This window comes from Cetorhinus maximus, chromosome 5, assembly GCF_964194155.1.
Source record: "Cetorhinus maximus chromosome 5, sCetMax3.hap1.1, whole genome shotgun sequence".
Taxonomy (NCBI): Eukaryota; Metazoa; Chordata; class Chondrichthyes; order Lamniformes; family Cetorhinidae; genus Cetorhinus; species Cetorhinus maximus.
In genome coordinates this window covers 109,842,897-109,866,468 of record NC_135883.1, presented here as the reverse complement: position 1 = coordinate 109,866,468, position 23,572 = coordinate 109,842,897, and the positions used below count along the sequence as shown (strand labels likewise).

At 44.9% G+C, this 23,572-nt stretch overlaps 1 protein-coding gene across 7 annotated transcripts in view; it reads left to right on the top strand.

Moving 5' to 3' along the window:
* usp45 (ubiquitin specific peptidase 45) overlaps positions 1 to 4,819 on the top strand; it is a 191,370-nt gene extending 186,551 nt beyond the window's left edge. For all 7 annotated transcript variants that reach the window (XM_078542307.1, XM_078542308.1, XM_078542303.1 and 4 more), the window contains 2 exons: positions 33 to 186; positions 3,787 to 4,819. In XM_078542307.1, the coding sequence (XP_078398433.1) occupies positions 33 to 186; positions 3,787 to 3,914 (282 nt within the window). In that variant the 3' untranslated portion in view covers positions 3,915 to 4,819. The remainder of the gene's footprint in view (positions 1 to 32; positions 187 to 3,786) is intronic.
* Positions 4,820 to 23,572: the final 18,753 nt, after the last annotated feature.

Genomic DNA, 23,572 nt, shown 5'->3' with positions numbered 1-23,572 from the left:
TAACTCTGACTTTTGTGCATCTTTCTTTTTAGAATGTTGGAGAGGGAAACAAGGTGCTCTACAGTTTGTATGGAGTAGTTGAACACTCTGGCTCTATGCGTGGAGGGCACTATACAGCATATGTGCAAGTCAGAGCAGCCAACAAAAAATTATCTGAGCATATTTCTGGAAACAAAAATATCCCAGGTAAAATGGGCAAAATAATGGCCATTCTATCCACTAACTTTCTACTAACTCTCACAGCTACCTTGGTTACAATTTTTTTATTTATTCTTAGACGTGATGTGGGTGTCGCTGGCTTGGCCAGCATTTGTTGCCCATCCCTAACTGTCCTTGAGCAGGTGGTGGTGAGCTGTCTTCTTGAACCACTGCAGCCCATGTGGTGTAGGTACACCCACAATGCTGTTAGGAAGGGAGTTCCAGGATTTTGACCAGGCGACACTGAAGGAACGGTTCCAACTAAGAATGGTGCATGGATTGGAGGGGAACTTGCAGGTGGTGTTCCCATGCATTTCTGCTCTTGTCCTTCTAGGTCATGGAGATCACCAGTTTGAAAGTTGCTGCTGAAGGAGCCTTGGTGATTTTTTTTTTATTCATGGGATGTGGACGTCGCTGGCTAGGCCAGCGTTTATTGCCCATCCCTAATTGTTCTTGTTCAGAGGGCATTTGAGTCAACCACATTGCTATGGGTCTGAAGTCACGTGTAGGCCAGACCAGGTAAGGTCGGCAGATTTCCTTCCCCAAAGGACATTAGTAAACCAGATGGGTTTTTACAACAATTGGCAATGCTTTCATGGTCATCATTAGTCTGACATGGCGGTATGCGAACCCAGCCCTCAGACCATTACCCTGGGTCTCTGGATTACTAGTCCAGTGACAATACCGCTACACCATTGTCATCTTGTAGATGGTACACACTGCTGCCACTGTGTGTTGGCGGTGGGGGGAGTGAATGTTTAAGGTGATGGATGGGGTGCCAATCAAGCGGGCTGCTTTGTCCTGGATGGTGTCAAGTTTCTTGAGTGTTGTTGGAACTGCACTCATCCAGGCAAGTGGAGAGTATTCCATCACGCACCTGACTTGTGCCTTGTAGATGGTGGTTAGGCTTTGGGGAGTCAGGAGGTGAGTTTCTCCCTGAAGAATTCCCAGCCTCTAACCTGCTCTTGTAGCTGCTGTATTTATATGTCTGATCCAGTTCAGTTTCTGGTCAATGGTAAGCCCCCAGAATGTTGATAGTGAGCAATTCGGCGATGGTAATGCCATTGAATGTCTTAGGGAGATGGTTAGATTCTCTCTTGCTGGACATGGTCATTGCCTGGCACTCGTGTGGCGCATATTTCACTTGCTACTTATCAACCAAAGCCTGAATGTTGTTCAGGTTTTGCTGCATATGAACGTGGACTGCTTCAGCGTCTGAGAAGTTGCAAATGGTGCTGAATATTGTGCAATCATCGGCAAACATTGCCACTTCTGACCTTATGATGGAGGGAAGGTCATTGATGAAGCAGCTGAAGATGGTTAGGCCTAGGACACTACCCTGAGGAACTCCAGCGATGTCCTGCGGCTGAGATAATTGACCTCCAACAATCACAATCACCTTTCTTTGTGCTTGGTATGACTCCAACAAGTGGAGAGTTTCCCCCTGATTCCCATTGACTTCAGTTTTACTAGGGCTGCTTGATGCCACACTCTGTCAAATGCTGCCTTTATGTCAAGGAGGGGGGGGGTCACTCTCACCTCACCTCTTGAGTTTAGCCTTTTTCTCCAATTTTGGTACAAGGCTGTAATGAGTTCAGGGGCTGAATGGTCTTGGTGGAACCCAAACTGAGTGTCAGTGAGCAGGCTATTGCTGAGTAAGTGCCACTTGATAGCACTGTTGACAACACTTTCCATCATTTTGCTGATGAACGAGAGTAGACTGATGGGGCAATAATTAGCCGGGTTGGATTTGTCCTGCTTTTTGTTGGCAGGACATACCTGGACAGTTTTCCACTTAGTCGGGTAGATGTCAGTGTTGTAGCCGTACTGGAACAGTTTGGCTACAGGTGCAATTAGATCAAGAGCACAAGTCTTCAGTACTGTTGCCAGGATGTTGTCAGTGTCCATAGCCCCTGCAGTATCCAGTGCCTTCAGCCATTTCTTAATGCCTCATGGAGTGAATTGAATTCAGGAGGCTGAGATGGATCATCCACTCAGCACTTCTCACTGAAGATGGATGCAAATACCTTGTCCTTTGCATTTATGTGCTGGGCTCCCCCATCATTGAGGATGGAGTTTGTGGATCTTCCTCCCCCAGTGAGTTGTTTAATTGTCCACCACTATTCACGACTAGATGTGGCAGTACTGCAGAGCTTAGATCTGATCCATTGTTTGTGGGATCACTTAGCTGTCTATTGCATACTGCTTCCACTGTTTAGCATGCAGGTAGTCCTGTGTTGTAGCTTCACCAGGTTGGTAAGCCTGCTGCTGCTTTTTTCCCAGTCAAAAAATTGTAATTCTTTAAGTGTCTATTAGGTATGTAAGCAAATAAGAAACCACATCAAAGGCATATTCTGTTCTTGTAGCCTCTTAAAAATTTCAGTCGTTCTTGGATCAATAGACTACCTGCTGAGCTGAAGCAATTATAAGCTTTTGAAACCCAGCCAAACATTTATAATGGCTACAGCTATCATAAAAAATAGCTTCCAGCTATTTTGCCTGAAACTAACAGAACAGATTATGTCCCATTTCCATTTCAAAGCAGAGTGCCTGTCAATCAATGAGGGCAAGCAGGTGCAGAGACTTTTTTCAGCTTTCAAAAACAAGGTTTTTTTTAAAAAAACAGCCAGAGCTGTCAGTCAATTTAACACAGCACAAACATGATAGCAGAGGCTGAAGGGACTTCTTTAAACATTTCTTAATGCATTAAGCACTTCTGACCATTGGAAAAGCACTTAATGCATGACAACAATCGCACAATGCTGGTCAATGTAAGGATCAACTTACCTTCACATGACAGATTCCTGTGACGAACCACTCCATTATAAACACATCTACATTACAATGCAACCTCTAATAGTGACATTTGAAGGTATAAAAACGTTTTATAATTGCCTTTCAGAATGTTCCCAACTCCTCAGCAGGCTTCCTCCATTGATCATGAATTCTCCAAGGTGGTGCATTTTTAGGGCTTACAAAACCCATACCAGCACATGAAAAAAGTGTTTTTTATTCATTCACGGGATGTGGGCTTCACTGGCTGGGCCAGCGTTTATTGCCCATCCCTAGTTGCCCTTGAGAAGGTGGTGGTGAGCTGCCTTCTTGAACCGCTGCAGGAGGAAATACAATTTTTCTGTGACCCTCACAATGGGAACCCGATCTCTGAGGAGGTGCATGTGTGTTTTGCACCCAAGGCCTTCCCAACCCACTAAAAGGTCAGATGAAAATGGTGTGGGTTGGGAAGGCAGAGGAAAATTGTTTTTCCAGCAAAAGAAACTAAGTTCAGCATTTGCCACCCTTTACCTTTCCATTGGCATAAAATTGAAAATATTTGTGAAAACGTAGCTTTCTCCATGATTCTTTAACTTAGTCATGGAGAAAATCACTTAGAACAAAATAGCCAGGTATGTACGCCAAAATATTCCTCTGCATACAATGAGCCCTAAATTTTGAACTTGTTCCTTATTTCAATTTTTATTTTAAAAACCACTACATCTCAGAATTTAAGAACAATCAGTTCAGCAGGAATGCCATGTGGTTTCAAGCCTGTGATTAACAGATTTACTCATCATGATCTTTGCTTTTCAGGTTTCAGAGATGTTGGAGCACCACCAGGGCAGTGGGTTTATGTCAATGACACCCATGTACAGATAGTTCCTGAAGCCAGAGTACTCAATGCTCAGGCCTATCTATTGTTCTATGAACAACTTTTATAAAAGCATTGTTTGGGAAGTGTACTGTAACGCAACAGGCTTGTAACACTCTACTTTGTAACAACCCATGTGGCTTCTCCAAACCTTTTATTTATTACAATCAGTTACAAGGACATCACGATCAAAATTTATTGCAACCAGTCGTAAAATTAAATGCAAAAAAGTATGAATGTTTGTAAATTCAGTGAAAAAGGATATTACTTACAAATGATACCTATAATACTTCATTGTTTTTTTTCCCAGATTTATAGTTTGACTTACTGAAATGCAGGCATTTTCATTATGGTCATTTTCATTTAACAAATCTTTTTCAACTTCAAAAAGATGCTGCTTTGATTGCATTTGCAAAGACAATGACCATGCACGTTCAAAAGTGAGGAAGATTACTCTCTATGTATTAGAGTAGAAACAATTATATTCTCATGTTTTATTAGTGATGATATTTACTGTCAAAGACAGAAATAAGAGCAAAGGGCATATCGACTGACATATTGAGTAATTATGAGTTATTATCTGACAGATTTATTTTTTTAAATGGAGATAGTTTTGTTCATTGGAAACCCATCTCACTTCATGCTATGTTTACTTTGCATTGCATGATAAAACCATTGCCACAAATTTTGAATCTTAAAACATAGTGGTGCCCAAGAATGAATGGAACCTGAGGAATTTTGTACATTTGGAATGTTATCTGCGTTAATTCCCACAAAACATAATATCAGAAAGGCACACTGATGCTTGATGCACTGAGGGTCTCTTTCAGTACCCATACATTTCTTTATGGATTTAACTTGCACAGTTTCACCATGCCATTTAATTTATGTATTTTTGCCCCTAATCTTTATTGACGCTTGCTATGATAAACATGTTTCATGCTCAAGCATATTTTAATAAATAATTATCTCCTAGCATGTGTACTTTTGTTTTATTAAACAGTTTAACCAATATGATCTAATTTTTCAACTGTAATTTATATTGTAAAGAAAACACATGCAATATATTTACAATAAAAAGTCAAAGGCCGAGTGAAGAAGAATGAGTGGTTTTGTGGTCAGTCTCCACCACAAATTTCTTCCCGAAGAGGTAGGTATGGAATCGCATGATCCTAATCACGAGAGCTAATGTCTTCCTGTTATGACACAGCAGTTTGTAAAGGCTGAGCTATTTAAAATCCCTGAGGGAAACTTTAAACAACTGTCATAGTCTATATTTTCAATTGGTATGTTTTGAGTTGCAGCTCTAAATTCAGGAATAAGACCACCAGTTCTCGAGAGGTTTTTAAATCAAACTAAATGAAACATTTAATAACTTACAACAAATTATACGCATACACATGGCTACAAATTACTCCTATAACTTTTTACAAATTCCCAAATTAATCTCCACTAAGGCAACGATAACCTATAGATTTAATCAGACACCAAGCAAAGCATTTTCACCTTACAAATTCAAAATGAGGGTCCTTTCAATTTGGTTCCTTTGCAGACAATTGTAGGCTTACAGCTGCTTAGATATTATATGCCTCTGCCCTGCACACACAAACTCCTTTCTGTTATACCCAGCCTTTCCCTTTGAATGCAAATTCTCATTGTATCACCAGGCCCTTTGAACTCCACTTCTTCCAACAATAAAACTCCTTTCATAGTACCAATTTTATTAGTAATATAAACATATTGCTTGGTGAATCCTAGCTAGGTGCAAGATTTCACGCCCACTTTTGAATGCTCTATTCAACAAAATGCAAACGCACCCTATACCTTACAGTTTATATCTCAACTACTATGCATCAAAGCACCCAGACTAGCTGGCTTTAATCCAATTAATACACACACAAACTCACAGACACAGGTTAAATGTCTATTTTAAAAAACATTTCCAATAACATGATATACATTAATATCTCTTCCTGACACTTCCACTCTATGTTGGAGTAGTGTGATTAGGCTGCCGATATGCTTCTGAAACTAAATGCAATTGACTTTTCCTTTTGAGGTAAACAGCCTCCTAGCCCTTTTTGAGAAGCATCTATTTCCATAGTAATCTCTTCTCAGATCGTAGAATTGTAGTGAGGATGTTTCTTCAGATAGCAAATTCTTGAGCTCGTTAAATATATATTGATGGTCTTTGTGCCATAGAAAAGGCACTTATTTCTTGAGCAATTCCTAAAGTGGCGACACTTTCTGTGCGAAGTTAGAAATATATGGAAAAAGAAAGTTGAGCAACCCCAAACAGTATTGGTGATCCTCCTTATCTTGTGGAGCTGGCAATGCATGTATATCCTCCAATTTACTTGGGTCTGGACGGATGCCACTACTTGGGTAAATTGAGCCAAAGGGGTTGATTTGTTGAACCTTGAGTTCACACATGCGACTGTTGAAGTCAATTCTATCTATGTGCTGTCTGCATCAATAGACCACATTGTGATCGTGTTCCTTTTTTGTTTTACCAAAGTGTTACAGACAGGAGGGCGGGGTTTAATTTAAATAGCTCTAATTTCTCCTCACCACCCTTCCATAAACAGAAATGTGTTTTGATTTCAATTTCCCCCTTTATAAGGGGTGGTGTAATTTCCCAACCCCTCAGTTTTGGTGTGATCCAATTTCTGTTAATAGCTCCACAGCAGACTCAAGATAGGGTAAAATCAGAGGGTTAGTTTATTCGCACATACTCAAACGTGAGAGGAGGGGCATAACGTAGCCTCCTTTTTCACTCAATAAAAGAGGGATAAGGAAAGGAAAGAGTTACAGGGCTAAAACCACAGAGAAGATAATTATAGGGCAGAATTTCACCCTTCTCGGGCAAGCTTGGCTGGGGTGGTTGGGAAGCCAACTGCAGCCTGCGATCGATGCTGGAAGGCGATTTCACGCTGGTGGGCCAATTAAGGCTTGCCCAGCGTGAAACACGAGTGGCTTAATGCTGCCTGTGCGGGCAGAGGGTGAAGAGTGCAATCAGGGCAAGCTCAGAGCTGCCTCAGGGAGATGGAGTTTTTTTTTAAATTAGAAAGGCTATAAAACATGTCCCCTCACGTGACTCTTGTCACATGAGCAGGGACAAGTTATTAATTAAATTTTAAAACCTTTAGGAAACATTATCCTGCACGTGAATGAGGTTTCCTAAAAAGTGCTTAGCCTTTTCGCCTGCCCACCAACCGTAAGGTTGGATGGGCAGCGCAAAATTTATTTTTATTACCTTGTTACTGGCCTTAATAGGCCTTTTAATTGTCGGTGGGCACGCTGCTGACTCAGGCGCATTCCCGCCGACCGAAATATCACGCAACAGCTCGTTGACATTGGGACGCTTGTCCGACATCAGCGCACGTCATTTTACGCTTGAGTAGTTCGGGTGCACGCCTGCCCACCAAGGTAAAAATTTTGCCCATTATTTCACATGAGCTCACCACCACCTTCTCAAGGGCAACTGGGGATGGGCAATAAATGCTGGCCCAGCCAGCGAAGCCCACATCCCGTGAATGAAAGAAACCTAGGCTAGGGATTGGGCCACATGAATGGCCCTCCTTCATCTCAGTGGGCCGCAAGATTGAAATCAGGCATGTGCATTAACCATGACCCATAAATAAGATTAAATACATTTAATACCCGCCGAATATTTCATAACGAGTTATAGAAAATGTTTCCACGGCTTCCTTCAGATTTGGAAGCTGTTGAGCACGTTGGGCAGAACCTGCTGGAAATTTTTCTACGTGAGTGGAATGGCATGTTTCATAAAGTTTCTTAACGTTTTTTTTGGAACTGTTATCACGTAGTTGCATATTAAGCAAAGTGGCCTCCCTTTCTGTTCAATAACAAAATAATCCAGCTCCCAACTCTCTTTTACTATTCTGCCCTCGTCAACGATTTTCCTCTTTTTGGCTGCTTCTTCTTCCTCTGTACTTCCTGATTTTGTACTTGATTCTCCTTCTTTATCATGCCACTTCAACACAAAGCGATTTATCATATAATTAGGGGAAAATTAAATTATTGGTTAAAGTAACATTAAAAAGCAAATTTCCACGTCCACTGGTTTTGTAACCAAGAGAATCTCCTGGGATAGGGTAATTTTGTTAACTGTGCTTGCGTACCTAGAATTTGCGGGGCATGCCGATTGAACCATAACAGCACTTTGATTGGACACAACTCTCACAGTCAATGGTGTGTGCAGTCAGCAGATACCTCGTTTCACGCGCCCTTGCTTTAGTAATACTGGTAGGAAAAAAATTATGCGGACAGAAACCAGTGGAATCTGGCAACCCTGCACATGGGCAACAGTCAACAAAATGTATCGTGAGCCGTATTCAGAACCCTGATGGGCTTCATGCAGCCCACGGACTACAGGTTACCCACGACTACACTAGAATCTTGTGAGTAATTGTAACAAAACGAGCTGCCCGGCATTGAACTTTCTCGAGGAAGGTAATGTTTTTAACTCTTTCGAGTCAAACCAAATAAGCTAAATTAACAAAATCAGGGATAAAGTAAAAGGCAGCCCCTTAAAGGGAAACTACAAAAACAAAATTTAAAGGAAACTTACCAACATTAAATCAAAATGTGAGCAAAGGGGTCTATAAAGCACTGTAGTCCCCACAGTGCCCACCGAGCACAGAAGGCCTTGACAGTGCCAGCAGACCCTGCGTGCTCCCTTTCCAGGGACACCGGCCGCGAACGTAGCTGCGGAAGAGGGACAGACAGTTGGGCTGGATAACCCCATCAATTGCCCGCTGCCTAGACCTGTTATTGGCCAACTTGGCCAGGTCCAGGAGCAGGTTCATGAGGAGCTCCTCCTCCCTCCCTGCCCCCAACTCCGCACCAGGTGCCCGTAGATCAGGAGCATGGGACTGAAGTGCAAACAAAGCAGAAGCAAAAGGTTCTTCAAATAACTAAAAAAGTGATTCAGCCTACAACAAGTAACAGACACATGGTCCGCGTACTCCACAAGGCCCCAAAAATGCAGGTATCCTCGGAGTCTGTGAACCGACACATCCTACAGTTGTATGCAACATCTTCCATCCCAGGTCTCCAATAGAAAGTGGGAGGACTCCTGTGTAGAGAACCCCCCACTGGGGACCTCCGCTGCCGGATGACAACAAGGCACGCCAGGACGTGTCTGTGCAACGGGCGAGGGCAAGCAAGTGAAGGGTGTGCAGCAGCAGCCCATAAAGGAAACACCTCTGCGCTGTGCTAAAGGGCACAGAGGGCATTTCCATGAGGCGATTCAGGTTGCGAGAAGGTAATGTGTTAGGAGTACAAGGGTCCCAAGTGGCTACGCCGTACTCTTAAATGTGACCTAACCAATGTCTGGTACAGTATTTTCTTTACTGCAGTTGAAGAGTGATAGAAGTTCTGTTTCACGAACCTAAGCATCTTGGGTGCCTTTGAGGCTGCGTATTGACTTGTGCAGTCCAGTTTAAATTATTTTGGATGTGGATTCCTAAGTAATGGCATTCTTTAGTAACTTCAAAGAGAGAAGCATGCATTGTATAATTTGGTACTGATGGACATCAAGTATTGCTGATTCGCATGATGTTATATTTTTCTACATTGAATTTCATTCCCTATATATTTGCCCATTTGACAAGATTATTTAGGTCTTCCTTTTTTTATTATTTGTTCACGGGATGTGGGCCTTGCTGGCTAGGCCACCATTTACTGCCCATCCCTAATTGCCCTTGTTCGGAGTCAACCACATTGCTGTGGGTCTGGAGTTATATATAGGCCAGACCAGGTAAGGACGGCAGATTAGTGAGCCAGTAGAGAACCAGGTGGGTTTTTATGACAATCAGCAATTCCAGATTTTTATTGAATTGAGATTTCACCATCTGCTGTGTGGAATTCGAACCCGCGTCCCCAGAGCGTTACCCTGGGTCTCTGGAATACTAGTCCAGTGACAATGCCACCATGCCACCACCTCCTCAGAAGGCTAACCTCATCTGCTGCTTCAGTAATAGCTATATAGACTAGCTGGTCATCTGCAAGGAGTCTGATCTGGCTTAATATTACATCCTATGCGCTCCCTGTGCAGCTGGGGGGGGGAAATCCCTAAATCTGAGAGTGCGCTTTTTTGCTCATGCACACAAAAGTGCGCACTCATCTCCCTGAGGCTAAGTGCTGCCTCAGGGAGATCGCCTCGACTGTCAAAAATATTTAAAATAGAAAAAAAAATTCCCTGACATGTCCCCTCATGTGACACTGTCACGTGAGTTGGGACATGTCCATAATTTTTTTTAAAAACTTTAATTAAATTTTTTAAAACCTACATGAAACCTCATCCCGCCCATGGATGAGGTTTCATGCTTTTTCTAATTCCCGCCAGGACTCCTGGCCTGCCCGCCAACCTTAAGGTTGGACGGGCAGGTCCATTAATTACTTTAATGACTCTGTCAATGGCCTCAATTGGCCATTGACAGGTCAGCGGGCACACAGCTGATTTTGCTGCGCCCCTACCTACCTGAAAATTTAAATGGGGCGCAGTGACGTCGGGACTTCCGCCTGACGTCACCGCGCGTCATTTTACGTGTCGGCGAGCGGGCCCTGCCCCCTGCTCACCGACGGGAAAATCCTTCCCAATGTTTCCTCAGACTCCATAATGATCTAGTTTGTCCAGTAACTTTGTGTGTGGTACACTGTCAAAAGCCTTGGTAAAATCTGAAATAGCTAATCTATGGTAATGCAATTATCGAGGTTATAGGTCAGATTGTGGACGGGAAGGACGAGTTGTGATTCTGTTGATCTAGCTTTACAAAAGGCATGCTGTTCATCTATAAGGATATTCTGCCCTTCAAGATATCGTATTAGCTGACTATCAATGGTGTGTTCTTTACAGCAGACACTAGTAATTTACAGTAAACACTAGTAAGCGAAATGGGTCAGTCATTTGCTGAATCAGTAGGGGGTCCTTTCTTGTGAATTGGAGAGACGTTAGCTCATAGCCTGTTGATGGGTAGTTCTCCTGTGTTTATGTGTTGGAAGATATATTGTAACATTGATGCAAATTCACTTGTTGCAGTTTTAAGTGCATGGTTTGGGCTGTGATCTGGATCAATGCTCTGGAGACGTTTCTCGACATCTTTTGTTGTAATTATAGACATTAGGCATGTTTTATTAAGGTTGCCCTTGTACTACAGATTCATGTCATGTAAGGTCGAGAACCGAATTGATAGATATGTCCTCTACATCTTAAGGCATCTGAACAATCCCATGGATTGTAACCAATGTCAGGTCTCTACACACTGATAGGCCAACAATTGCTGGACCTTTGGTGTTCATGATGTAGAATAACTGCGACAACCATTGTGATTCCCCTTATCTGCACTCCATTGTTATGGATCTAGCGCACGGAATTGCTGATCCATGGAACGCCGTAGGCTTTGCAGTTTTTGACGGTGCCATTGTCTTCCAATTCTGTGGATAGATGCAGTTTTTAGAATTCTAAATAGGGGGAAGGGAGTGGAATTGGCACTTGTTCCAGTGACACCCTTTGCCCATAGTGTTTTTCCAACTTTCTGAGTTTTGGTGACTCTTGCTGGGTTAGGATTTTTACAGTCGCGCTTCCAATGCCCTTTACCACATGCCTTGCATATGTCATGATGTGTCAGACAATTGTAAGGTGCATGCAAAAGACCACATCTTCCACATGGTTTGCTGGGTTTGGTTGACCTAGCTACATGCCAATTGTTGAAGGTGCGCACAGATCTTGTTAACTTTGCTGCCCTGCAAGGATTGCCTCATGCTTGAATCCATCATTCAGTAGTGCTTCAAGAGTGTACCCTTTAGGCTTGTCGAGATTTGTTTTTGATGAGCCTCAATAGATGTTGATTCTATCACCAACTCTCAGCCAACTATCAGAAAAATCACAGTCTCTGCCCTTTTCTCTACAGCAAATAATGAAATGATGCACAGATTCCTTTGCCTGTTGTCTTTTTTTTTCATTCATGGGATGTGGGCTTCGCTGACTGGGCTAGCGTTTATTGCACATCCATGGTTGCCCTTGAGAAGGTGGTGGTAAGCTGTCTTATTGAACCGCTGCAGTCCACGTAGTGTACAGTGCTGTTAGGAAGGGAATTCCAGGATTTTGACCTAGCGACAGTAAAGGAATGGCGATATATTTCCAAGTCAGGATGGTGAGTGACTTGGAGGAGAGCTTCCAGGTGGTGGTGTTCCTATGTATCTGCTGCCCTTATCCTTCTAGATGGTAGTGGTCATGGGTTTGAAAGGTGCTGTCTAAGGAGCCTTGGTGAGTTTCTGCAGTGCATCTTGTAGATGGTACACACTGCTGCTACTGTGCATTGGTGGTAAAAGGAGTCAATGTTTGTGGATGTGGTGCCAATCAAGCGGGCTGCTTTGTCCTGGACGGTGTCAAGCTTCTTCAGTGTTGTGGGAACTGCACTCATCCAGGCAAGTAGGGAGTATTCCATCACACTCCTGATTTGTGCCTTATAGATAGTGGACAGACTTAGGGGAGTCAGGAGGTGAGTTACTCGTCACAGGATTCCTAGCCTCTGAACTGCTCTTGTAGCCACAGTATTTATATGGCTAGTCCAGTTCAGTTTCTGGTCAATTGTAATTGCCAGGGGATAGTGGGGGATTTAGTGATGTTGATGCCATTGAACGTCAAGGGGTGATGGTTAGATTCTTGTTGGAGATGGTCATTGCCTGGCACTTGTGTGGCGTGAATGTTACTTGCCATTTGTCAGTCCAAGCCTGGATATTGTCCAGGTCTTGCTGCATTTGGACATGGACTGCTTCATCGTCTGAGGAGTCACGAATGGTGCTGCACATTGTGCAGTCATCAGCGAACATCCCCACTTCTGACCTTATGATGGAGTGAATGTCATTAATGAAGATACTGAAGATGGTTCGGCCAAGGACACTACCCTGAAGAACTCCTGTAGTAATGTCCTGAAGCGGAGATGACTGACCTCCAAAAATCACAACCATTTTCCTTTGTGCTAGGTATGACTCCAGCAAGCAGAGAGTTTTCCCCCTGATTCCCATTGACTCCAGTTTTGCTAGGGCTCTTTGATGCCATACTTGGTCAAATGCGGCCTTGATGTCAAAGGCAGACATTCTCACCTCACCTCTGGAGTTCAGCTCTTTTGTCCATGTTTGAACGAAGGCTGTAATGAGGTCAGGAGCTGAGTGACCCTGGCGGAACCCAAACTGGGCGTCAGTGAGCAGGTTATTGCTAAGCGAGTGCTACTTGATTGCACTGTTGATGACCCCTTCCATTACTTTACTGATGATCGAGGGTAGGCTGATGGGATGGTAATTGGCAAGGTTGGATTTGTCCTGCATTTTGTGTACAGGACATACCTTCCACTTTTCCACATAGCTGGGTAGATGCCAGTGTTGTAGCTGCACTGGAACAGCTTGGATAGGGGCACGACAAGTTCTGGAGCAAAAGCCTTCATTACTATTGCCGAAATATTGTCAGAGCCCATAGCCTTTGCACTATCCAGTACATTCAGGCATTTCTTGATATCACGTGGAATGAATCAATTTGGCTGAAGACTGGCATCTATGAGGCTGGGGACCTCCGGAGGAGACCGAGATGGATCATCCAATTGGCACTTCTGGTTGAAGATTGTAGCAAATGCTTCAGTCTTATCTTTTGCACTGATGTGCTGGGCTCCCCCATCATTGAGGATGAGGATATTTGTGGAGCCCCCTCCTCCAATGAGTTGTTTTACTGTCCACCACCATTTCCGACTGAATGTAGCAGAACTGCAGAGCTTAGATCTGATCCGTTGGTTGTGGGATCACTTAGGCCTGTCTATCACTTGCTGCTTTGCTGTTTAACATGCAAGTAGTCCTGTGTTATAGCTTCGCCAGGTTGACACCTCATTTTTAGGTATGCTTGGTGCTGCTCTTGACATGCCCTCCTGCACTCTTCATTGAACCAGATTTGATCCCCTGGCTTGGTGGTAATGGTAGAGTGGGCGATATGCTGGGCCATGAGGTTATAGATTGTGTTCGAGTGCAATTCTGCTGCTGCTGTTGGTAATCAGCGCCTCATGGATGCCCAGTCTTGAGTTGCTAGATCTATTCAAAATCTATCCCATTTAGCTCAGTAGTAGTGCCACACAACATGATGGAGGGTATCCTCAATGTGAAGGCGGGACTTTGTCTCCACGACTGTGCGGTGGTCATTCCTACTGATACTGTCATGGACAGATGCATCTGCGGTAGGCAGGTTGGTGAGGATGTGGTCAAGTATGTTTTTCCCACTTGTAGGCTCCCTCACCACCTGCCGCAGACCCAGTCTAGCAGCTATGTCATTTACAATTTGGCCAGCTCAGTCAGTAGTGGTGCTACCAAGCCACTCTTGGTGATGAACGTTGAAGTCCCCCAGAGTACATTCTGCATTCTTGCCACTCTCTAAGTGGTAAGTGGTGCTCAACATGGAGGAACACTGATTCATCAGCTAATTTAGAAAACACAGAGAGTCCTGGGAACATCATGTTTGACCTGATGCCAGGAGATTTCATGGGGTCCGGATTCGATGCTAAGGACTCCCAGGGTAACTTCCCCCCAACTGTATACCACTGTGCTGCCATCTCTGCTAGGTCTATCCTGCCAGTGGGACAGGACGTAGCCAGGGATGGTGATGGTGGTGTCTGGGACATTATCTGGAAGATATGATTCCGTGAGGATGACTATGTTGCTTAACTAGTCTGTGAGACAGCTCTCCCATTTTTTTTTTCATACATTCTCGGGATGTGGGCTTCATTGGCTGGGCAAGCATTTAGTGCCCATCTGTAGGTGCCCTTGAGAAGGTGGTGGTGAGCTGCCTTCTTGAACCGCTGCAGTCCATTTGGTGTCGGTACACCCACAGTGTGGTTAGGAAGGGAGTTCCAGGGTTTTGACCCAGCGACAGTGAAGGGATGGTGATATATTTCCAAATCAGGATGGTGAGTGACTTGGAGAGGAACTTCCAGGTGTTGGTGTTCCCATCTATCAGCTGCCCTTGTCCTTCTAAATGGTAGTGGTCGTGGGTTTGGAAGGTGCTGTCTAAGGAGCCTTGGTAAATTTGGCACTAGCCCCCAGATGTTAGTAAGGAGCACTTTGCAGGGTCGACAGGGCTGAGTTTGTCAATGTTGTTTCCGGTGCTTAGGTTGATGCCGGGTGGTCTGTCTAGTTTCATTCCTTTTTTGAGACTTTGTAACGGTTTGATTAATTGAGTGGCTTGCTAGGCCATTTCAAAGGGCATTTAAGAGTCAATCACATTGCTGTGCATCTGGAGTCACATGTAGGCCAGGCAGGGCCAGACCAGGTAAGGATGGCAGATTTCCTTCCCTAAAGGGACATTAGTGAACCAGATGGGTTTTTACAACAATTGACAATGGTTTCATGGTCATCATTAGAGTTTTAATTCCAGATTTTTATTGAATTTAAATTCCACCATCTGCTGTGGCAGGATTCGAACACAGGGATTACTAGTACAGTGACAATACCACTACGCCATCACCTCCCCAGTCTGAAGAATTCCAGGTAATGAATGCGAAAGTTGAGCTTGACCTGCAGTTGTTTTTCTAAGGTGGACCATACGTCCCTCTTCTGATAGCCCTGACAGAATTCAGAGTGTCTGCTTTGCAGTTGAGACCTGAGAATTTGATAAGACAGAGTGTTGATTTTCCCATGACTCTGTGTGGTTTCTAAATTAGGAACAAGCTTTCTTGCTTTTCCAGTATTCAGGATTAATGATGCTACAGATCCTGCAATACCTCTGGTCGCCACACCCTATTTCTCTGCTTTTTTTGCTGCTCCAGGTGTGTGGAACTGCTGTCCTCTTTGTGTATGTGCTCACACCCACCCATGAAGTGGTGTTCTGGTGCAAATGAACCACAATGCCCAAAATCAATGTAATGGCTGCAATGGCTTTTTCCAGCCTTTCTAATCCTTCGCTAACCTTCCTGAGCTTGCTGTTTGATCGACCTTCCCTGGCACTATTCTAAATAATGGATAACCCTGTTTTGCTACTGATCCAGTGGCCCCTTTACTCAATTGATACATGAATACTGCCTAGCGCTGCACCTCTCGGAACTATACTTTCCACACATGCTGAACTTACAGATCAATGCTGTAGCTCCAAGAGAAATTGGAAGATCTCTGATTTCTGAGTGTTCTGTGAAAACTCAATGTGCTGCTGTGCTGCTGCACATATCGATGCTCAAGAAGACTATGGATCTCTGATTCAAGTCTGAAGAATTTGAAGCTCTGATGTCACAAAGTTATTGCAGATGGTCTCTCCACATGATGACAGAGCCTTCAAACTGCACTGGCTGCCATGATGTTTTAGATGGATGATTTTCTTAAAAATCAAAAATTTTCCGAAACTACAAGCTGCCACCATGTTGTGTTTCCTTTTCTGACTGCTGAACACAAACATACCAACCACTCAAATGGGATTGGTAAACTCAAATATGGGTTTCTTTACTGATGTGTTATGATCCCAGCTGATGTATACTAGATTTCAGGGTGGAATCTGGCTTGATAGATCCTGACTTTTATATTTTGTTTAGATACATGGAGAGTGGTTACTGAATCTTTGTCATGACCCCAGCTGATGTTACTACTGGACAAGACAGGTCTCAGGGTGGAACCCGGCTTGGTAGATCCAAACTTTTATTTTCTTTTTAGATACATGGAGAGTGGCTACTGAACAGTCACAGGAGTCAGCTGATGAACTTTTAACAAAAGAATAAAACATATATTAAACCAGAAAATATGAACTATATTACAATACTCCTTCACCCACACCAATACATTTACAGATATATACAGATTTGTAAGGATAACGCAAGTTACAAAAGCTATCTCATACTCTAATGTCCACAGTAAGTACACAGTCCATGTAAACCAACAGGCGACCTGTGGTGAGGCACCCTAGACTCTGAAACCAAGTGACAAATGCCACCCCAAACAGATGCTATGGATCTCTCATCAACTCCCCTCAGACACTTTTGTCATACCATGAGCCAACCAGTCTCATTGAACTCCGTCTTTGACACAAGAGCTTCCAATCTCCACTCTTGAAGAACTTGCTCTGGAGTCTTCTCCCAAACAACGCTTTCTCTCAGACGCCTTCCACAAGGGTCCACCTCCAGGATTTTGAACTCTCCTTCCGATGTTCGTCTCCACTGGATCTCCACGTGCATTCAAGCTTCCTTCCAAGCACACTCTCTCTCACTGACTCAGCCATGCCAACAGTACACCACTGCTTCACACACCCATAATAAAGAGCTACAGACCTTTGGCTGTCCCCTTCGATCTTCCGGCTTCTTGGACACCTATATTGCTTTAAATCTGTGTCCTGCAGCTTTCTCTCTTTAAGCTTGAAGCTTGGAGCCTTCCTCTCAGCTCCTTACTTTCATTTCCACAGAACAGGACCTTTCCAGATTCCTGTCCTTATCATTTGACTTTCCTCTTGGATCTTCTCTGTTCCATTCCCCTGTATTTGGGGACTTCCTTCTACAGTTTCCAGAACCTGCTTCTGCAGTTCCTTGTCCAGCTTCTCTTGGCAGATGGCTTCAACTTTAGTTTGGGATTTGCTATCTTGGACCTCTGCTGTCCAGCCACTCTCAAATCCTGGCTTCAACTGAACTGAAACCGCTTTTCTAGCTTTCTTTGCTCCTGTAGGTCCCTCTCTCGGGACCTTTGTTGCTAGGCAACAGCACAGTTTTTTTTAACCTTGTGTTTGTTTTAAATTCCCTTCAAAAGTCATAAAATCTCCCTAAAATGCAGGCACACAAACAAAGCCTTAGACTTGGTATCTCCACTCAAAAATGAAACTAGATCCCAGATTTCACCTTTTAATCCGCAAATAGAAGAAAAATAAATTAAACTTAAACTTAAAGATATACCTTATTACTAACACACCAAAATACACATATAACTTACGTAAACTATCTCTGTTTCCTAACACATGAAGATTAAATATCACGTGTACAATCTTGGAGAGCTCTTGATAACAAATCTTTCTTGGATGACTATACACTGCAGACTACCTATCATGTGGTACCTTACATCATTTCCTATCTGATGTACAAAGGTCATAGCCACATCTAATCAAAGGTGTTTCACAGCCTTGGAAGAACAAGCACTTAAATGAAAATTAGTTCTAATTTCTTAAGTCTAGAGTATCATATAAGTTAGGAATGTAGTAATGATGGATCAGAGGCTACATTAGTGATGTATTTGCAGTTATATCTGGATAATCAAAGTTTCAAGGGGGTATACCTTTTTGTGTGGCGTCAAAGTTGTAGCGCTCGAGCAAAATAAGGCTGAGTTGGGAGATCAGCTAGCTACACTTCATAACAGCCATGGTCCAAACATAGACAAAAGAGCTGAACACAAGAGGTGAGGTGAGAGCGACTGTCCTTGACATCAAGGCAGCATTTGACAGAGCATGACATCAGGGAGCCCTAGCAAAATTAAAGTCAATGGGAATCTGGGGCAAAAACTTTCTGCTGGTTGCAGTCATACCTAGCACAATGGAATATAGCTGTGGTCGTTGTAAGTCAATCATATCAGTCCCAAGACATCACTGCATGAGTTCCTCAATTAGTGCCCTCGGCCCAACCATCTTCAGCTGCTTCATCAATGATCTTCCCTTCATCATAAGGTCAGAAGTGCAGATGTTTGCTAATAATTGCATGATGATCAGTACCATTTGCAACTCCTCAGTTACTGAAGCAGCCCATGTCCAAATGCAGCAAGACCTGGACAATATCCAGGCTTGGGCTGATATGTGGCACAAATGTTAATTGCTATTTAAGTGCCAGGCAGTGACCATCTCCAACAAGAGAGAACCTAACCATCATCCTTTAACACTCAATGACATCACCACTACTGAATCCCCTACTATCAATATGCTGGGGTTACCATTGACCAGAAACTGAACTGGACTAGCCATATAAATACTGTGGCTACAAGGGCAGGTCAGAGGCTAGGAATTCTGCGATGAGTAACTCACCTCCTGACTCCCCAAAACCAGTCCACCATCGACAAGTCAGGAGTGTGATGGAATACTCTCCACTTGTCTGGATGAGTGCAGCTCCCACAACACTCAAGAAGCTCGACGGCATCTGAACAAAGCAGCCCACTTGATTGGCACCCCATCCACAAACATTCACTCCCTCCACCACCGAAGCACAGTAGCAACAGGGTGCACCACCTACAAGATGCACTGCAGGAACTCACCAAGCCTCCTTAGACAGCACCTTCCAAACCCACAACCACTACCATCTAGAAGGACAAGGGCAGCAGATACATGGGAGCACCATCACCTGGACGTTCCCCTCCAAGCCATTCACCATCCTGATTTGGAAATATATTGCTGTTCCTTCACTGCCGCAGGGTCAAAATCCTGGAACTCCCTTCCTAACAGCACTATGAGTGTACCTATAGCACATGGACTACAGTGGTTCAAGGTGGCAGCTCACCACCACCTTCTCAAGGGCACTTAGGGATGGGCAATAAATACTGCCCTAGCCAGCCACATCCACATCCCATGAACAAATAAAACATGTCTTAATCAGAGTCCAAGGAAATGGGGGGATGGGGGGGTGGGTGGAGAAATATGGGGCCTGTTAAAAGTGGCATTGACTCGGGAGCCTGACTGCACCTTGCACAGTATCATGAGATAGTGACTATAGTTATAAAATGAAAATCAGTAGGTTATAGAAAATTAGTAGCTTATCAACTACATGCAGGGTGCATGTAACATGTAAATTATATCATTGTTGGTTATGAGATAATCTGAGTGTTGCCAATATTACTATTAGTTACTGAATCAATTTCAGTGAATTGCTGTTAGTTCCTTTCAAAATCCAGTTCCTCCCACCTTTTCTGTCTCCCCTACAATAACGTCCCTGACATCCATTTACCATCTTCCCGGCTCCTCTCCCTTGGATTTTGCTCCTTTATCCTCACCCATTGGTGTCTCCTCTTCCCCTACCTCACTCTTTCTTTCCTTGTCCTCTGCCTCAATCTCCTCTTTCTCCTCCCTTGCCTGCTGTGTCACCTCCCCCACCTGGATCTCCCATTCCCTGCATCATACACATGAATATTGAGCACCTCAGTAAGATGCAACAATTGTCCTTGATCCTGTCCTCGACCAACATAAGAACATAAGAAATAGGAGCAGGAGTAGGCCATTCAGCCCTTTGAGCCCACTCCACCATTCAATGAGATCATGACTGATCTACTTGAACACCATTTTCCTGCACTATCCCATATCCCTTGATGTTTTTAATATGTAGAAATGTATTGATCTCTGTCTTGAACATACTCAATGACTGAGCCTCCACAGCCCTTTGGGTCAGAGAATTCCAAAGATTCATCACCCTCTGTGTGAAGAAATTCCTCCTCATCTCTGTCCTAAATTGCCTGGCCCTTATTCTTAGACTGTGTCCCTGATTCTAGACCCCCCCCCCACCACCTCCAGCCAAGGGAAACATCCTTCCTGCATCTACCCTGTCGAGCCCTGTAAGAATTTTGTATGTTTGAATGAGATCACCTCCCATTCTTCAGAAAATAAAGGCCCAGTCTATTTGATCTTTCCTCTTAGGACATCTCTCCATCCCAGGAATTAATTTAGTGAATCTTCATTACACTCCGTCTATGACAAGTATATCTTTCCTTATGTAAGGAGACCAAAGCTGCACACAATACTCCAGGTACGGTCTCACCAAGGCTCTATATAATTGCAGTAAGACTCAAATCCTCTTGTAATAAAGGCCAACATACCATTTGCCTTCTTAATTGCTTGCTGCAGCTGCATGTTAGCTTACAGTGATTCATGAACAAGGATACCTAAGTTCCTTTGAAGTTCAACACTTCCCAGCCTCCCACCATTTAAGAAATACTCATGCCGGAATTTTCCCCCCCCCGTTGGCGGCGGGCGTCATGGTGGGCAGGGGGACGACAATATGGCAGGAAGGCCAAAAATCAGTTTCACGTCATCATGAAACCAGTTAGCCATCATCCACTCTGCCCATCAATGGCAGGCTGTCTTTCCTGCTGTCCAATGTAGGGAACCTAATTTCAATGCATTTGCATCTCATCATCTTGCCTGCTCGCCGGAATCACCCCCCAAGTCAAATTTACCGCTCACATTGGCAGAAAAACACGCCAGCCCAGAACACATCAGGACAAGTGTGACATGCAGAGGTCGGGACTTACCATTAGAGCCTTGCTCACATCGTGAATATCCGAGGAGTAGAAGATGCTGGAGCCCGACAGCTACCGGACCCTGGAAGAACATGTCCATCACGTGCTGGGTAGATTCTCATGGACATGGTTCCACCATGAAGCAGCTCACGGAAGGTGAAAGGTCTCCGTTGATACCTGGGGTCTGCTTCAGGACATCACAGTCTTGGTCATGGGTTGCTACAGATGGAGGAGGGGAGGAAGGTGTACTTGGTGTGGGGGTGGGGGTGCGTGCGGTGGCGTTGGTGGGAGAGGAAGGTCTAGGTTTGACTGGGACAGGAAGATGTACCAGATGGAGGGGGTGAGTTTGGGAGTTCGAGGGGAGGGAATACACGGAGCGGGAGGGTAAAACGGGGGAGAAAGTGGCAACTCGGGAGGTAGGTGTAAGGGGGGGAAGAAGCTGTAAGGGAAGGACTTCGGAGGAGGAAGGACTTCTGTGGGGGGGAAGGACTTCAGGGAGAGGAAGGCCTTTGGTGGGGAGAAGGATTCTGGGGAGGAGGAGATTGTAAGTGTGGGGGAGGGAGTAAGGTGTTGGGAAGTCCAGGTGAACATGCAAGGGAGGGATCTGTGGAGTCAATGAGTGCCTCCTGGGGAGCAAACTGAGGGCGGGTATAGTAGGAGGGAATGGTGAGCATGAGAGGGGGCAGAGGGAGCTGGAAGGGTGGGAGGCTGAGCGTGCAATGGTAGTGGTAAAAGAGATGGTGAAGGTGGTTGGTGGGGACTCGGAGGCAGACACAGACCCTGGGGGTGGGAAGGAGGAGGTTTGGGAGGTCAACGTGGATGAGGGTGGGATTATCAGGAAGGTAGGGAACGTGCATCTTCACCTGGACATACTGAAAAGAAAAGGATTCTAGTTGGTAGGTGACAGTGGGATGTTGAAAGGTGATGCCAAGAGGATCAAGAGTGATGGGGGGAAAGGGCATGGGTGACTGGGGGAGGGAAAAGGACAGGGGAGCTGAGAAAAAAACTTAATGACTACCATGCCTGTCAAAATCAAAAGTGAATAGAGCCTCGTGTTGGATGGGCAAAGGTGCTGCATGTGAGTGCAATCGGTGGGTGAGCAAAGATGCAGATCAGCTCAGATGGACAACTGAAAGAGAACCACATCAGGCCGCATTGAAAAAGCTTGGGACATTGAGATGTGTGATGGAGGAAAGCTCCATGTGCGTGGGAGAGTGTTTACAAGAGGCTCTGAAAGGCCCTGTCACACACACACACTTCTCCCTCCAGAATCACTCATGGTCTGGCTGCGTGCAGCTAAACTGCTAGTGGGTTCAATACAGGGGGAGGACTCACGAAGCCCGTAAATGAAGCTGAAAGACATTACACATTAGTCAGTGAAAGTGAATATATTTTCAGATTATAAAGTAACAATATATATTCACTCGTGCAAACCACTTGTGATCAGAAATTCTTAACTTTTCTAGGCCTACCACTTCTTCAAGATGCTACCCTGACATCCGCAGCAGGGGTGGAACAGCCTGTGCAATGGTTGACCCTGTTGCCTCTGATGACTTTGGTGTGCGTCCTCTGAAGAGCTGAGGCATTGAGGGCCCTGGGTTGCTTTGGCTGTCCTCCTGTGGACCAGCTGCTCCCTCTGCGGTGACAGAGGACGAGGTTGTGGGGCTCACAGGCAAAGGGGACTCAGAGAAAGAGGACAGCCTCTCAGATTCCTGAGTGGATGACCCAGGGGTATCCAGCTGCCGCTCCTCCCTTCGGGTGCCCAAGGGCACCCAGCCTAACTCCTTGAGGGGAAGGAGCACATGGAGGGACGCAAAGGTGTCCTGTTTCCCTCTCCCGTTGCCACTGCAGGAACTCACCTATGGCTACCGTGATGGAGTGCAGATCTGCATACATCTCCACGTTCTGCTGGACCAGGGTCTCCATGGCGTCTGCCATCCTTCCCATGGAGACCTCCATACGCACACATATGGGCACCACTTCATCAGAGAGCAGGCAGGCACACTGCTCCAACTCTCGTGCCACTCTGTTGAGGGCTTCCAACAGCTCTGCATTATATTCACCCGCCCTCTGATGACTCTCCATGATGAGTTGGAAGGCCGAATCCAGAGGCTTGTCATTTGACACAGACCTCACAGATGCCGGGGAGCTCGGTTGAACCTGCCCCATCCTGTTGCGAACACGTGTCCGTGCGGTGACCACCAGATTGTGAACCCAAGCCTCCCTCCAGATCTAGGTCCCACTGAGCTGCGTGTCTCTGCGCTGGTGGAGGGTGTGGGTAAGCGCTGTGACCGGTCTTCCAGGCTGCTTATTTCCAGCTCTTCAATGGAGGAGGTGTCCTCTTGGCTGGAGGTGAGGAGCTGGATTACACTGAGGAACTGGCTGGCTGAGGGTGTCGGTCATTGGCAGAGCTCCCTCTGAACCAAAGTAGAGATGATTAGTTCATGGCAGCACAGTCAAAAGCAGGAGAGAGATAGAGCACTCACAGTTGCGTTG